Genomic DNA, 18,109 nt, shown 5'->3' on the forward strand with positions numbered 1-18,109 from the left:
TCACCATACTAGGCTACCTATTTGGAGGGGGTGAGGCTAGCTCCTTCCTGGACTTGAGGGAGATGTATGACGTTCCTGGTAGGTACTTCCTGTTGCATTAGGCCGTGCTTGGTGGAGGACAGGTTCCACTTAGCCTCCGGAACATGATTTCCTTTACCATCTGTTCCTCATCATGGTTAAGCAGAAGTTGGTCATGCTGCTCCATAGGGTGCTGTTAAAAGGAGTGTAGGAGGACCTGTCCCAACTGCACCAACACTGAGTGATGGACCTGGGAATCGTGATCAGTGACTCTACCTGGAGAAAACCCTGCCGATCACCTCCAAGGTGTCCAGAAATGCTAGATTTAAACTCATTCCGTGTTACTTCCTGCACTGGGCATGTCTCACCCCTTGGTGTTCACAGGCAATGTTTCCTGAGTTTTTGTCGGCGTATTACTGCTGCCTTGCTGCTGATTCAAGGCTCTATCATATCATATGGACATGCCCAATGCTGGCGCCATACTGGTCCTACGAACTGCAAGTTATCCTTTGGCCCACAGATAGATACTTTGACTGCTTCCCATGGCTGTGCTTGCTGAGCTTCCATCAATGCGCAAAGTGCGACCGGGAAGGCGACGGACAGGTTCACAGATTTGTCGCTTGTTCTTGTCTGACAGCAATTGATGATGAGCTGGAAATCTGCAAATGGTACCGGCTTCTGTAGATGGGGAAGGAGTTGTCTAGATGTGCGGATTCTGAGAAGGAGGCGCTTCGGAGGGAGGAGTCTAGGGGAGTGTGTGGGGTACGGATTTTACCTGACTGAGATGTGATATTGGTGGCTTGCTCCAAAATAGATGCCCGGGTTAGATTTTAGCTGAGCAGGTGGTTTCTTAGGTACCCTCACTGGAAGCTGGTCGGCCCAATTCTCCCCTATTCCTGCTGCTGGTGTCCAAATTGGCAAGGACCTGGATGAGTGAGTGGCAATTGTCCATTTGCTAGATGACTGTATGTATGGGGTGTGGGAGGTGTCCGCTGTGGTACTGTCTGGGGTTGTGCCACCAGCTCTACACCTCTGTGCTGGGGCAACTCGGTGAGATGCTGAATCAGCCTTAACTTGATGGTCTGACTTTAATTTCTTTCATCCATGATTTCCATATAAGACATCAATCATTTACCTGACTGTGCACACCTGTCTTTCTCTGTTTGGTAATGTAGAGCTGTTTACTGGAAAACTGCAATAAAAATATTTACACACAAAAAAAAGTTGTTATTGTGTTACTCCATGTTTTCCTTTGGGAGAGCCAACCTTGCCAATGTGAAGAAATTACTTTGAAGGGTTTTCAATACCAGGACATGCAAAACATTAAATATGCATATCCTCCCTTTTAACTGCTTTGTACTCAGTCCTATGGGCATTTAGGGCCTACCTTTGGTGACTTATAAGTACTGTAAAGGAAGGTTTAGGCCTGGCAAAAGTTTTTTTGCCCAGTCAAAATGGCATTTTAAACTGCACACATAGGCTGCAGGGACAGATCTGGAGACATGTTTTATAGTACTACTTTAGTGGGTGGCCCAGTGAGTGCTGCAGCACACTAGCAGCATTAAATTATGTACTGGTCCTGGGTACATGTAGTGTGACTTACAGGTAAATTAAATGTGGCAATCAGGTTTATACCATTTTTAACATGTTCAGAGAGATGAGTTCAAGCACAGTATGGCCGGATAGCAGGGATAAACTGCACACAGGCCTATGTCCAACAAAAATGGGTCCTGCAGCAAAAAACAGAATTCTGGGGTGACCCTGCAGAAAGGGCAAACTTGCAACATGTACCAATGCAGCAGTTTCACTCCACTCCTTGCAGAATATGTCACTGTTGTGTTATTGTGTCTACTGAGAAGTCATGCAGTTGTGATGCACTGTTATGTGACTAATGTGTTTTAGTTCAGAATCACTCCATGACTAAATTGTTTTTGTTAAATCTCACAGTTCACAGGTTTTTCATGTAGTGGGTTGCATATATTAATTCTTTGCTACACATTAATTTGACTTTAAAACGAAAAAAGCATTTGAAAAGCATTGACAATGCCAATACATCTGACCTTATGTAATAGGTGGAAGCGCTATATTCATAAGCGAGTTTCTGTGCATTTTTGTGGATGGATGAGAGGATGAATGTGAGAAAAATTACCGATAGGAAAAGGTAGTGCAAAGATGGAGAAATTAGTATTTTATTGGTTGAGTTATCGCTCATCCACTCAATAGCCTGTTATCTAACAATTCTGCCATTTATCCATGCGGATTAAAGTGTCTGACAGAGGTAGATCCTTCTTAGATGCTGGGGTGTGGAAGATGCACATTAGAAGTTGGTTATCTCGCTACCTCTCTATAGAAGGCTGGCTTGGTATATGGTGCTCAGTTATATAAGTATAGCACCCTGCTCTAATCCAGACAACCCTTATGGGTATTTTAGTGGTCTTAGATAACCTTAGAAAGCTCTCTAAGTGGTAGCTGTGGAGAGCAGCCTTCAGGCGTAGAGCAGAATGAGTGTAAAGTAGCTTGTTTTGCCAGTACTTAATCTTATGGTATACATTAAGTGAAAAAGAACCACACAGGGTAGTTATAGAAAATATGTATTTATTATAAACACTTACAAACCTATTGCAAAATCTCCTACCCGGAAATATAACCAAAATGCACACAATACTTTGATCATAGAACATGTAAGTAGCACAAATACCCAGCGGTCTCCAGGGGGATATCAATCCATATACTATAGTAGTGGAATGTTAACCATGACCTAAGTCAAGAATGGACGCAGAAGACGTAAAAGAGCTGGGGACCCAAGCAACACCCCAAGATGAGGATCTAGGAACCCCAAGGAGTTTGTGTGCTGAGTGTTAACTTGATCACGTGCTCAATACAAGTCAACGGGTAAGTCACAGGTGCAATTTTAAAGACAAAAGACCCTTCCCAGCAGACCCTGAGGAAACCCTGTGAAAGAGGGAAGGTGGGAGAGTCACCGTACCCATGGATACCCCAGGAACCAGAATACTTACCCCAGGGAAGCCGGGTGCATAGTTGGGAAGTCACGTCGGAAACCGCCGTAGACCACAATGGAGGAATTCAGTGAAGATGGCGCTGTTGAAATAGCCGAAAGAGTCTGGTAGATCCCAAAGGTGGATTAAAGGTGAGAGGTACCTGCAACCTGAGGGGACTAGTGTCTATGCCACTCAGGAGTGACCACTCAACACCCCCCACATCCGTCTCCGCTCTTCACTGCGACCGCTGCAGGACGGAAAATACAGGGACCCCACAACCGGCGGCCAGAGGGCTAGCTATGCCACTGGGTAGGGGAAGGAGAGGGTGATGGTGAAAGAATGAGAAAAGTTATCTGAACAAATGAAAACTTATGAAGAAGTGAAGAAAATGAGAATGTGCAGTATGAGGACAGACAATAGTATTTATTGATGTTCTGTTCACAGTTGTTCTTTGGAAGCTCATTCTGCTTTTTTTTTAAAATGTTGCCATCTATTTGTCCTTACTCTGCTTCCCACTCCTTAAATCACAATGTAAGTATCACTTTCTTAGCTGCCACAAGTAAACATCATGTTGGATACCGTCAAAACAATCATGACTTGTTTCTCTCATCAACACTGTGCATGGTGCCACTTCTGGTTAGGCTTATAGGTATCAGATTAAAGATTGCAGCATGCATGCTACCGAGGCTAAGAAAGCCTGAAGCGGCTGAATGTGTCACACATAACATCCTACCACTTGGTAGCTAATATTTAGAATTCAGTGGGCCAATTCATGTTTCCACATGTCTTGGCATTGCAAGTGTAGGTTTTAGGTGCAGATTGTGTGTTGTTGGGATTCCATCGACTAACACACATTCAGTCCCTATTATTTTTTAGCACTGGTGGTGCATCAATGGTCATATTTTCTTAATAAGTAGGGCTATAGACAGTTTAGTGCTGCTGTCGGTGTAGGGCAGTTTAAATGTGGTAAAACAAAAAAGGGCCGCCAGTCAGCCATCACCCTGCATCTCAATTATTAATGAAAATCTCAGGCAATATGTTAGCCATGACCTCTTCCATTGTCCTTGTGAGAATACACCAATATCTGCCCTTGCTTTTACAAAAAAAAAGAAATTTGTGAAATTTTTGTATTGCAATATATTTAAAAGGATTACAGGGAACCAATGTTGTTATTCCTGATGAAGACCTCCAAAACAGTACAGTTCCCTTAAGTTAGGTTGAAACGCAGTGTATCGTAATTTTTAAGCCGAGCAGTGCTTCCAAACAGGGGCAGTAACATTTCACTGGATTGGTTTAAGGTAATAAATGGGGTCTAAAAGTACTGAAAATAACACACCTTCAGCTGGATAGGTAACTCTTCTGATAAAGTGAACCCTTGTCAATTGTTGAGGGTTCCCAACAAAGGATTCTTTCGACTTCATAAAATGGTGACATAGAAGTCTTTTCAGTTTGTTTCTCTCTGAAATTTTTATCATTAGTCACAGCTTCTATATGAATTGCACAATTTCAGAGCTTCGTTCTATTGGGTCACTTTGTGGCTAGGTTGTAAAAGGTTGGAATACTTGGTACATACATTGCTTACAGATTGCTTTTGAATGTTGCGTGGAATTCTGTTCTCTTATACAAAGAAGAATACATTATTTGTAAAGAAATGTATTTGGCATGAAAACTAAGTACAAGTGTGGGGTTGTTATTAATAACTGAGACCCAAGATTTGTGAATCCACAAGCAGATACTGTATCCACCAGAAAAAAGTGTTACCGGGGGTAAATAACTTGTCCATTTGCAACATAGAATGGCAGAGCCTTTCTCTGTGTTTCTACCAGCAAAGTCTGTGCATAAATTGTGCTAAGAACAAAGTAAATCAGAAACACGTTTATGTGTCCTCTTTTCTAATATTTGATTAGCTAATCTTCACAAATGATTTGAAAGTTATAAGACATATTGCTGATTTGCTCTATTTACCCCTATTTTTCAATGGCTTTCCTTCGACGTGATGGTGTGTCTCCACTGGGCATTTACTGAAAACCTGATCAAACATAACTTCCACACGTGGGCAGCATCCAGAGAGAAACACGAGGAAACCAGTCACTCTCCCGGCGGTGAAGCTCGCAGCAGTACAGATTCTCAGAAATCAGGCCCCGCTCACAAAACGCCTCGCAAAGGAAAAGAAAAATCAGCTGAGAAGGAAAAGTCGAGCAGAGACAAAGATAAACTCCATTCAACTCCAACGTCTAGACCAGAGTCTCGGGTAAGAGTCACTTATTTGTATAAATTCAGCGCAGTAACAATGCAGCCTTTAAATCAGAAAAAAAGGCTGTGCCAGCCTACCCAGGTATTTCCTTGGTTCATAATGGTAATTATTAGACCACATGTATGAAAATATAATTTTGCAATTACCAAATAGCGATTTTTAAGAAATCGCTATTTAGTAATCGCAAAATGCGATGTAACAAAACAGACAGGAAATATTGATTCCCTAATTACGATTTCTTAAAAATCGCAAACACAACTAGGAAAACGATATTTGTAAATTTGACTCCATTCGTTCCTATACTCCTCAAGACTCATAGGTAAGAAGGGTCTTGCATTATCTAACGTGCGATTACCTAATGGGTAATAGCATTTCCTAAATGCACAGTTCGCATTTATGAAAGGCTTCTTACATGTGCATTAGGGAATCGCCAATTGCGATTCCCTATTTGCATTCGCAATTTTGGTAATGGCTAACAATTGTGATTGCCTAAATTACAAATGCAAAAGCCTTTCATACATTCAGAAAGGTCTTTTTGCATTCGGAAGCCGCCTAAATTTTGGATTCGCACTGTTTGCAAACGCAAATTAGGCAAATTAGTTTCATACATCTCTCCCATTGGTCGGTAGATCTATGTGTATTATGGAGCTATTTTTCGAAAGTGCTGATGGATGCTTTAATAGCCTGATGATTGATTATTGGAGTTGCATTTGTTCAGACTTCTGTATTAATGTGTGCTGCTGTTGTAAATTGGTATGTGGTAATCTTGGTGAGCAGTGCTGTTGTGAGCATGCTGACACCCAACTGATTGACTTGTCTGTGCGAAGTTATTTGTATGTGAAGAGTAGAACCTTAAGTGTGCTAGAGCATGTTCTGTTATTGTTAAAACCCAAATCAGACCCCATTCTGCAATAGAAACTTTTAGAAATCAACCGTGACTAGCAAAAGCAGTTGCAAGGCCATGTTTATGGCAAATTGTGTGCTATACAAGTGAAAATGAAAAAATAAAGAGCCAAAACACACTACAGTCTTCTAGATAGTATGTTAAGATGGTTTGGTTTTTAAATATCCTAACCATTGGATGAGACTTTTGCAAAGCCATGTTTATAGCAAATTGAGTGCAAATTAAAAATTAAAAAGCCAAAAAAACACTACAATCTTCTAGATAATATTTTAAGATGGTTTGGTTTTTAATTATCCTGACCATTGGAATAGACTCTACATTTTTCTTTAGGAGATATCACTGTGTTGGAGCCTATGCACTTGTGTTGTGCAGCACCTTGGTTCATAAATGATACCACATTGTCACCCTTCTGTTGCCTTTCACATGCAAAGGTTCATATCCAGTACCTCCAATATCCCTATAAGTTTCACATTCTCTAGTATTTTCTTTTTAGGTCTCCGCTATCGTAGGCTGCGCACATGCGCAGTCTCGCTGGCGAGGTTTAATGAGATAGAGGTATTTTCACTAGCCAGGTTAAGCCCCGCCCCTCTTTTCCATTGGCTGGCATCACCGTTCATGCTAAACGGTGGCCAGCCATTGGAGAAGAGGTCCTAGTGACGTTCTTCTTTCTCTTTTAGCGTCGTCCTTTTCAGACTGGGTTCCTTGACTTACGTTTGTGGTAAAAGCTTTCTTATCTTCTTTATGGGGCCATCTGTTTTGCCCCATATAGAAGATAAAAACGCTTTTATCACAAACGTAAGTTAGGCCAAGCCAGTCTCAAAGGGACGGCAGAAAGAGAGGAAACTGTCTGTTATGGCGAGCGCTTGTTATTAAAAGAGGGAGGTGTTGTACCTCTTGTCTCTCTCGAGTATGTGCACGCGTGCACTTGGGAGCGGCTCGGGGCACTGCATATCTCTAGAATTGTTATTGTTTGAAGGGCTTATTCTCGTGCATTATGAATAGTTTTTCACGCACCTACTGTTTGTATTTTATTGTGATTTGAAATGTGGAGCTTTCCTGATTAGCCAGCGCACAAGTTGAGTCAGTTTTACCTGGCTGTCTGAGGCTGTGTGTCCTCATGTAGGTCCAATACCTTGGTGCTTTACATAACAGTGACTAAAATATTTGTCTTCATTGTTGTGAAATAACAGCAAGCCTGACAACTCTAAAAAGTGTCCATATAAGTCAGAGGCCCCCTCATCTGGTAGGAAAACGCTTTAATAATACAGGTTACAGTAAGCAGCATTCTTGATCCCATCACTTTCCTTTTGCGAAAAAAACCAGACAGTAATCTACAACGACATCTACTGACGACATACAGACATGTGAAACAGACATATTCTGATCCATTTCTTCCTCCCGTGCTGCAGGTGGCACTGGAACGAGAGTAGAATTCATGGCCTTTTCACTCTTGTTGAATCGCTTCCATATTGGGTCATTTCCGGTTCAAGAACCCGGTTGTGAAAAAGAAAGTAGGAAAACGCAGAGTGCGTGTGCTGTGTTATCATCAGCTGTGGCACCTTTACTATCGCTATGTCTCAGCGGGAATGGATCAATGCAGAGGTGAGAGTCTCGGTAGCACAATTCCCAAACCCTACGCTGCGACTCGATTCATAGCATATGGTTATAGAGGCTTTTCGTAGGCCACGCCATCTGATCTAATCTTTGCTTGACCTAAGTACGTAGGGCTTAATCAATTGTACAGTTCTCTATGAACGGCCGGCAAGATATACCCTGCCTGAATACTACAGACACATTACTCGCATTCTCTCATCTGCCCTGCTTTGACTCTCTTGCTCCAGCAGTAGCTACTATGGGATCCATATCCTGTTTAAAACTGCCCGTAAATCGTGGCCGTCCAGCAAAAGTACATTCCAATCTGGGGTTTTGAGCCAATTCTTAATCTGTCAACTCAACTTAATTAGCGGATGCCCCCCTATTTTCAGTAATTCACACTTTCCTAAAACGCAACATGCCAGTCTACACTTCCATAAGATCGCACTTGTTGCAAGCTTTCATCATCCTAGAGAACTTGTTCCGAAACCATTTCCACTCAGTAAAATTGAATAAATCTGCATAGAACATAAATGCTGTTACAAATAGGGTTGTGTCTTCCCCCAGCAGTTAATGTGTGGCAGATGATTTATTTTGTCGTCTTACTCATTACCATTGGCGTTCTTCGCTATATATACTTGGGGGTCACACCCCAACATCTACCTTTGACTTGTCATCGATCTGAACCATGTGCAGCCGTATTTCCTTATAAGGCCGGGTCGGTGGCTTAGTGGACAATGTGTCTTTTGTAGGGGGGCCTGTGCTCGACCTCATGTCACAAGGTTCAAATCCCGGTGGGTCCACTCAGCCTTTAATCCTTCTAAGGTCGATAACATGAGTACCGTTGGATAATAATAAACACCTGTTATTCAGTGCCATGAGACACCCAACGGGGGCTTGACAAATGCAGATTATGTTATTTCCTGGGTTGCTCCACATTCCCTCCATACTTTTATATTTTTCTACATTATGCTAGCTTCAATTAGTACACAATGCGTAATACAATTCAAAATTGTTTCAAACAGGGGTCCCGTCCCATACGTGTTGCCCAGGGCCCCAGAAATACTTAAGACAAAGTACAATCAATTAACCGGAACACAGCTCCAGCGATGCGAACCTCAAAACCCTGCGAACATCATTGTTTGTGATTTCCCCCAAAAACCCGACCGGGACCTCGGCTTGGGGAGACGGCGGCTGCACTAGTGCTTTTATGAAAGACTTGTGCGCGTGCATGTGCATCTGTGCCAACAAATTAATATCCACTCGGCGGTCCTAAAACCGTCCCACATAAGATTTAAAAACACACCTTAGAACGAGGAGAGAGGATATATACGTGTGGAATATATATGTCATATTGTACCCCAAATTGATATTCATATGCATTGAATGTCCATAAACGTTTAAAAAAACACTAATTAAAGCAAAAATAAAAGCGACCTTATTACCAACAGAATTGCTTAAGCTTAACTAAAGCCAAGACTGTTGCATTGAAAATGCTTGTTTACTGCACACAAACAGGATTTGCGCGTACATGTTCTTGCATGTATTATCACAATAAAGCCAGACGTGCTTTTCCATAATGTCATCTGGGTCAGCTCATGATGCCACATGGTTATTTCCAGTGTTGTGATCTCGGTCATTTATTATATTATGTCCCTTATTGTGATTTAATATTTATACTAATTACTATTTTAAAACCCGGGAATCTCTTGTTGTTATATATATATATATATATATATATCTCGCGACATCCAAAGTGCTGGAAAGACGAAACAGACCCAGTCAGTTAAGTGCAAAGTATTTATTCCAAAGATGTGCCACGCACCGCCATTACGCGTTTCGGCCCCAGAAAGGCCTTGATCACATGACGCTGGCAACAGAAGCCATTGAATTTAAAGTGCAAATTTACATATCACGTGACCATCGGGCCAATAGACATAAAAGACATACATCATAGCAGATTAAAATGCATGTAAGTCAGTTCATAATCATGGTTCAAGACTGGCAAAACAATGACATTTACAAATTAAATAACAGTGCAAAATATGCAACAGTGCATTTTAAGCATGTGCAAAAATCAGCAAAAATGCCATATTACCCATAATCGGGCCACTGAGCATGTATAACCATTCAATATAGCTGAAAACATAGAATGCATAATGTTAGACTGTTGAAGGTAATGCCAAACTGTCTTGTTTATAACAGTGCAAAAAGCGTAATGGTGCAAATTAAGCAAGTGCAAAATCGGCAAAAAAATGCAGTGTCCCCCACAATCGGGCCACAGAGCACGGAAAACTCATCAACATGGCTGGAGACATTTGATACATAATGTAAAACTGTTGAAGGAAACAAAAATGTCTTGTCTGAAAAACACAGCAGCCGTGCAAAATATGCGATGGTGCAAATTGGGCATGTGCAACAGTGGGCAAAACTCAATGATCCCCGTAGTGGGGTGGTAAGTGTAACTCCTAATAGATGCCTGAGTGGAGCCTCCACCATGTCAAATTACACGGTTGTGACCTCCTGCCCATCCTTATATCAAGATGCAAGGACTGTGAAAACAACTATCATGGCCAAGTCTATCAAATAGAAGAAATGAACTGAGTAGTACAAGAGGCCCCCCGTTTTGGATCCAGTGCACTCAGCGAGTGTTATCCCCGACTTTAATCTTAAAAATGCAGTCCCGGTTGCCAGTAGATAGTTATAGTTAGAACCTTGTTTTCATAGGAAAAGCATTTTTTGATTTGCTAAAAACGTTGGCGTCATTTGACGAATCTTCCTGAAATTCCCCCCCAAAAAAGTCTATCCAGGTCAGCTCCTATCCTGAAAGTTTGAGGGTGATTCCTCAAGCGGGGCTGAGAAAAAGGGGGCCCTAAAACGGATTTTCTCCATGTTAATTACCTTAGGAAATTTTGCAACGAGCTACAGCCCGAACTGCTGAACGGAATTACCCCAAATTTGGCAAAAAGGTAGAGCTTGCTTCAGAAAGCGACCTTTTTTTTTAAAATGGTGTAAATCCGTTCAGTAGTTTTTGAGAAATTCAAAAAATAAGAGTCCGAAAATTAATTTCACATAGGAAACTTTGTGCAAGGGTACAGCCGAAACTACTAAACGGAATTACCCCAAATTTGGCAGAAAGGTAGTGCTCGGATCAGAAAGCGAATTTTTGTTTTTAAATGGTGTAAATCCGTTCAGTATTTGTTGAGAAAATTGAAAAATTGAAGTTTCGATATCTTGGGGGAGCCTAAGTCCCGAACACGAGCTTCACTGGGCCAAATAAAGCATTGAAGAAAAAAATCGGTGCAATTCGCGCTGGGGTTGCGAGTTCCCGCATTTCATTTTAATGAGGCCCCTAGGTGGGCTAGGTCCCGGTGGTATTTCTTAAAAAAATAAAAGCGGGGGCTCCCTTGGGCCCGCGCAGTCCTGAGGCTTCACTTACGTTGGGAGGGGGGTTCAGTAGGCTGTGAAAATTATATCAGGAAAACAACAATGCACCGTAATGCGGCCTTCGCTTAATATAATGCGGAATAAAGTTTAATTATTATGCAGTGTTCACTTTTATCATGGATAGAGTCACTTTGTTACAGGAAATGTATTAATATGTGGGAAGCCGTTTTCCGTATCTGTGCTCGGAACTAAATTTACATTTAATTGGCTGAGGTGTTCCAACAACAAGCTTAATGTTCCTTGGCTGCGAACCATCGAACGTAGAAGTGTTTCCTGCCATTCACTTACCCTCCGCAGAGTAGCAAGGACATCTAATTGGCTCACATGTTGTAAGGAGGACCTTCCGGAGCTTAATGTTGATTGGTTGCAAACTATTGAAAGTAGAAGTGTTGCTAGGTATTACCTTCTTCTCCACGGAGTAGGAGGGACAGCTGATTGGCTGACATGTTCTAAGGAGGAGCTTCCAGAGCTTCATGTTGATTGGTTGCAAACTACTGAAAGTAGTTGCCAGCCATTCACTTCCCCTCCGCGGAGTAGGAGGGACATCTGATTGGCTGACGTGTTCCAAGGAGAACTTTCACAAGCCTAATGTTGATTGGCTGTAAACCATTGAAAGTAGAAGTGTTGTTAGCGATTCCTTCCCCCTCTGTGGAGTATTAGGGACATCTCATTGGGTAACGTGTTCCAAGCTGGACCTTCCCAAGCTTAATGTTCATTGGCTGTGAAGCATTAAAAGTCGAAGTGTTGGCAGACATTCCCTCCTCCTCTGCAGAACAACATGGACTTTTTATTGGCTAAAGTGTTCCGAGTACAAAGTTTGCTCCTTATTGGGTGGGAACGGTTCACTGTTGTCAGCCATTTTGTGACGCACTTCCAAAGGAGTACGGGAAAACAAAGTAGTAAAGGGGAGGGTAGGAACACTATTCACTCTGTACAGTGGTCACAAAGTGGTGGAGAGGGATTGTGAATGTAAAAATTGTTTTTTTATATATTTTAAGGACCATTTAAATAGTTGCAGTGGGGTGTGCAAATCATGGCGGAAAAATAGCAGAGTGTCTTGCGGTTTTCTTTTTATCAAGTTTGCGGGTGGGATACTTCCCAGGAGCACTATTTACTTATAATATGGTGTTTACTTTTCTGACGGGGAGGTGTGGTTGCGCAGCAAAAATTTCAGTCTAGGTTTCAAACAGTTTTTATTTAGCAATTACAAATGAACTTTCTTCGGAAACTGACGCTGTATATATCAAAGGGATGACAAATAAAAAGGGAATTTCATAAAATATCACTTAAGCATGGTAACACCCTCCTTTTTTTTGCTATAGTTTGTAAAAGGGTTGCTCCATATTCTTGATAATATAAGAGGGCATCAGTTACTTTCAGATAAAGTAGAAAAGAAGTGTTACAACAACCACTCCCGCACGACATCATCTGAGGTCAGAAGAACAAGAAAAAAAAACTGTTAAACACAAAGAACATCATATTACATAGAAATGTATGCATTATAATTTTTTTAATTAGTATTCTGTAAAATTCGGGAACGTTCTGTCATAGTGCTTAGAGGTCGCACACTGTTCCACTAACAAATCACTTACTCTTTAAAGAATGTATAGCACAGTACTATTATAATATACAGTACTGGTAATATATATTCAATAGGGAGAAGATGTATAGGAACCGCAACTGAGAAAAATTGAAATTAGAAAATAACATTCAGAAATGTAGGGTTTATCAAATGTTTAAAGTAAGAAAGTATGTATGAAAGCTACATTTTTTTAGACTACAACTTCGTAAAATATGCTCACTGAAAAAATATCTGATCAAGTACGTTATAAAGCTTAGTAAGCTGTATTTCAGATGGCTCTGACAAATCTCCAATTCCTCTTCTGTAACAATATGACAGTCTATTACAATATAACAAGTGATACCATTGTTACAGTAAAAAGAAAAGGAAAATAAAGTTATGAATACAACAGAAGATTAATAACAAAATACTTTCGAGTGGTGAATATTTTCAGAGCTTCTTTTCTCCGTGACTTTGAAATGTTTGATCTTCGTGGCGACAGGTCATAAACTCCTCTGAGATCATTATGACTGTGAAAATGATAGTATACATATTCACAGTATATGATCAAAAGGGGGAACAGACTAAAAACCAGAAGCTGGTGACGTTGCTTATATATCTTTACTCTTTGCGTCGACGGGTCATGAACTCCTCTGAGAGCACCATGACTGTTCATTTTATAATATACATATTGACAGTATATGATCCCCAGGGGAAAACAGACTAACAACTGGAAGCTGGTGACGTTAATTATAAATCTTTAGGGTTTGCACTGAAGGGTCACCAACACCTCTGACGTAAAGTACAGTGTCAATATTATAATAAAGAAAGTCACAATATATAAGCTCAAAGGAGCCAGAAAAGGAGCAATGTTTGCTTTAATCTGTCTGACGTTACAGAAAAAAAGGCAAAAACATGCAATAACACTTTTTTCTAGATATAATTGTTTCAATATTGACAAATAGCTACGTATTATTAATATCTACTATGCCTTAATCAAACAACTCAAAACTCCGGAATATGTTTGTTGCCGCAAAACAAGAATCCAATGCTAGAAAAGGGAACCTGCATCACAGAATGGACATGGATAAATAACTCGCGAAAACGAAAGTAATTGAACAGCGGGTGTGGTTTATATAGTTTTTGGTTATTGAGTAGTCTATGGAAGGAAGATGCGGCTTCGCCCATTAAGATGTCACGTTTTATAGTTTATACGTGCTCATGTTTTAACTGTTTAACTTGTGCACGTGTTGGGAAAAGTTACAAAATGTGAAGCTGTAAAGGTTACGATTTCCATCGTAACACGTATAAGGTCCTTAATATGTACATGCGTTGGAGAGTTTAAAAACTGTTACCCGGCAAACTGTGTCATTTGCATTCTCATGATTAAAAACATCTAAAGACATGAAAAAAATATCGTTCACAATAGAAGAAAAAAAAAATATGTGCTAATATTTGTCATCACTATGGTGTTAAATAAAAAAAATGCCAGCATTTGTAAAGCCTACATCCTACAGCTTCCCCCGGAAAGGTGAGCCGGCGCTCGGGGGAGTTGGGAAGATGAAGCAAGGTGTTGCCCACAGTGATAGTGGTGGGCTAACATGCTGCTGGAGCCGGGAATCGAACTGTGAACACTGTTGTTCGAAGTCAGGTATTATAGGTGCTGCGTCACATTTTTACTACACATATATGTTAATTACTGCTAATTAAGTTATAAACATTGTTAAATTATAAGTAGGGCTCCCTGTTTTCCGTTTTTACAGATTTTTACAGATAAATACAGACAGAAAACTATTTATGTTCCTCTCTGTATTTATTTTAAAATGTGGCTAAAAATGGAAATTGGGTTATTTTTTGAGCGATTCTAAATGCTGTCAATCATGACTACCAGGCCAATAGGTCTGTCATCTAAAATTAAAAGGGTTAAAACAATAAAAGAATTTTAATAAAGAGCCTTAAACAGCAATATATATGCTCGTATAAGAAAACATGCACAATTTTAATATCAAAGTTGAGCATATTTTATCATCTGAGAGTGTTTATATGACTGAAAACGGTCAGTCCTAAAGGCATGAATGCATATTTATCAGACAAATAAATGTGGAAATATACTCATTTCAGGTTTCATTTTTTCACAAAACCCAAAATATATGTGGGTAAATGCAGATACAATTATTTAAAAAAAATATGGATAAATACAGACGGAATTGCCCAAAAAATAAATACCATAAAACCGGGAGCCACAATTATAAGTTATAAAAGACTACTGTTAAGTTAGTTTTCACTATAAAAATTATACAAAACATTATAGGTAATCGAGACATCATAGTTAGAAATTTGCATTTAAAAAACCTTTGAAATTCACTGAAAAACCAAGCTATCAACCAGTGATTTTGGTGGTTGATTCTGTGAAGAGAGGCTTAATACATATCCTGCATTTCCTGCTGATAGCTAAAGAGTATTGTTGGAAATAGTGAAGATGAATTTTACACCCAGTTTATTTGTTTCCAAGATTCATAATACATTCAATACTTTGGCCAGATAGCAAAGTTTATTGAAGCATATGGTAATGAACGACCCTGACTATAAACCTTAGGCGGTAGGTGATAGATTAGATAAAAGAAGCATGAGTTCCCAGTTTCCAGAATCGAGGGGACATGAGGAGATATGGCCGGTGTTTGTTTGCGTCACCCAAACCTCAATCTAGAACGACAAAAAAGCAGACTGGACCAATGCATCAAGACTGCAGAGGGTATCCACTGGGGGAAATCTTATCCAAATGTGGGGTAACCCAATGCCCTGTGTGTCTCCCTGTATGCAAGGACCAAAGATTTTACAAAGTGTAAAACTAGGTATCATGCTTAATCACTGGCCCGCCACACTAGCTAGATACTACCGTACTGGCTAAATCCATTCATTCAAAGTCAACTCGCATCCTTACATTTCACAATTTGGGAAGTCAGCGTTAAATTTATTGCCTGCTTTGGAGTTTTTTGGAGGGCCTGTAGTATACAAACAGATATTGTTCAATATAAAGTACATATATCAGGTGAGACATAACAAGACATAAAACATAAAACATAAATCGCTAGAAAGAAGTTGTTCTTGCTCCATGAGTATTTTGGTAATGGGGCACCCATTCATCACCCATAAAGGAAAAACGCTGCAGACCACTACAAACAAGTGTGGATGTGGTTGAAAATATTTTAAATGCATGCCACATTCATTCGCCCCTTCTTGCCCTAATCTAAACGTAGGTGGGCCCATGATGACCAAATGGGGGTTAGCCTTATTAACATCAAGGTTGGTGTATGAAGGCGAGCCTTTACAATTTAGTAAAAATCTGGGGGCAGGTTTCCTAGCCCCTTGTGACACTTTTGCGCTGCTGTTGTGTCACTTTTGTGACCCAGAGGCGACATAAATTATACGTTGCATCACGTTGTACAACCCTGCGTCACATTATACCTGCGTCAGGTATAATGTATGCAGGGTGGGCATTCCCACTCAAGAAAGCCTCATAAAAGTGACGTAGTGAAATCTGCAAGATTTCACTGGGCCACTTCTAGGATGCCACTGTGTCCAAAACTTACGCCTGTTTGAAGCAGGCGTAAGGAGTGACGCAGTACAGTATGTATAGGCCTCAACATGCATTGTGCTTGCAACCCGACTCTAACATTGCATGATTTTTGGCCCAACAGATGTGTCAGAATTTCTGACACATCTGTCAGTCCTTGCGCCATGGTGCGCCGTATTGTAAATACGGGCATCCATGGTGGCGAAAGGGTATCAAAGGGAAACTGACGCATCTCTACAGATGCGTCAGTTTCTTGTAAACCTGCCCCCTTGTCATTACATATAGTGAGTCTCACCGCACATTGGGTTCCCTCACATCTGGGTATGTTTACCTCCTGTGCATACCCTTTGTTGTCTTGATGCACTAGTCCCATCTTTTTTTGTTTGTTGTAGATGGATTAGATTAATCAAAATACATTATTCATTCGAATTTGGATTTGATGGATGCACTTGTGAGACTCAATTTTTTTCTTGAGTGTGAGATCTTGAAGAAATACGAGTCATATCTACTGATGGTGAAAGGTTATTTGGAGACAACGTTGAGAACAGTCCATTGAGTCAAGACAGACTGATATATCCTTGCACTTGTCCAAGAGCCTTCATGTGCAGCACCACAGTACGGAGCCCAAGGATGCCTGAAGCTTGTAGGGGGTAACTGAAGAAAACGACAGTTCCAGCTTCATCTAGTTTTGCATCCCTGTCTCCTGAAAATCATTATTTATTTGTTGCAATTATCTTATAACACACTGTGTATTTTTTAATTAGGAGGAACAAACTGATTTCAGGCCATTGAGTCTGAAGAGCATGAAATAAGGGCACAGCTTCCCTTTCAAGACATTTCCATTTGGGTCCTCCCGCTACCAAATACCCGAGTAATAGAAAGACAGCAAGATAAGTTCATAGACAATTTTCTACAAATGCTGCAAAAGAAGAAAATTGAGGGGCTCATTTATGAACCCTTGCAACACCTCTGCACCGCTGGTACATAACTTTTTGTGATGCTCTGGCGGCGTAACGGTTGCGCCATGTTGCGCCCTATTTACAAAGTGACTTATCTAGGCAGATGCGCCACTTTGTAAACCCCTGCACTACATTATACCTGTGTCAGGTATAATGTATGCAGGGCGATCATTCCCCCACATCAAAGCCTCGTAAAAATGGTGCATTGAAATCTATAAGATTTCAGTGCGCCACTTCAAGGACACCATTGCGTGAAAACCTTATGCCTGCCTCATGGCAGGCATAAGGGTGAAACAGGCTCTTTCACATGGGGCTTGCCCCATGTGAAAGGAGACATTGCTTTAGTTGCGTCTGTTTTCAGACACACCCCAGCAATGCGTCACTTTTGCACCTACAGATACGTCAGTAATACTCCTTGCGACATGATGCGCTGTACTTTAAATACGATGCATATATGGTGTTGCGAGGAGGACGCACTTAGAAGTGTCGCATCGCTGCTTTATCGCAGCGATGTGACGTTTCTCATAAATAAGGCCCAGAAGATCTGCGAATGGGAGAAAGGAAAAAAATCCTACGTCTTTTCATCCACCAAAGGACACCAGGATCTCGAGACCCATATCAACCCTCAGGGCGCCCAAGAAATATATGAGAAATGAAAAGTTCAGATGGGTCCGTTGCTAGTGGCCTACAGTATCATATTTGCATATATAGAAAGGGATATTCTGCTCCTTAATGCAGAAAATGGGTTCTATTGCCCTGATCCTATTCACAAAACAGGTAAGTGCAAATTGAGCACCGAC

General features: G+C 40.8%; 1 protein-coding gene across 2 annotated transcripts in view; it reads left to right on the forward strand.

The window, feature by feature from the left end:
- The window catches only part of ADGB (androglobin), a 1,448,570-nt gene that overhangs the window by 1,186,309 nt on the left and 244,152 nt on the right, over positions 1 to 18,109 (forward strand). For both annotated transcript variants that reach the window (XM_078649209.1, XM_078649210.1), the window contains exon 30: positions 5,078 to 5,268. In XM_078649209.1, coding sequence (XP_078505335.1) covers positions 5,078 to 5,268 — 191 coding nt within the window. The remainder of the gene's footprint in view (positions 1 to 5,077; positions 5,269 to 18,109) is intronic.

The sequence above is a fragment of the Lissotriton helveticus genome, chromosome 6 (genome assembly GCF_964261635.1).
Source record: "Lissotriton helveticus chromosome 6, aLisHel1.1, whole genome shotgun sequence".
In the NCBI taxonomy this organism is placed as follows: domain Eukaryota; kingdom Metazoa; phylum Chordata; class Amphibia; order Caudata; family Salamandridae; genus Lissotriton; species Lissotriton helveticus.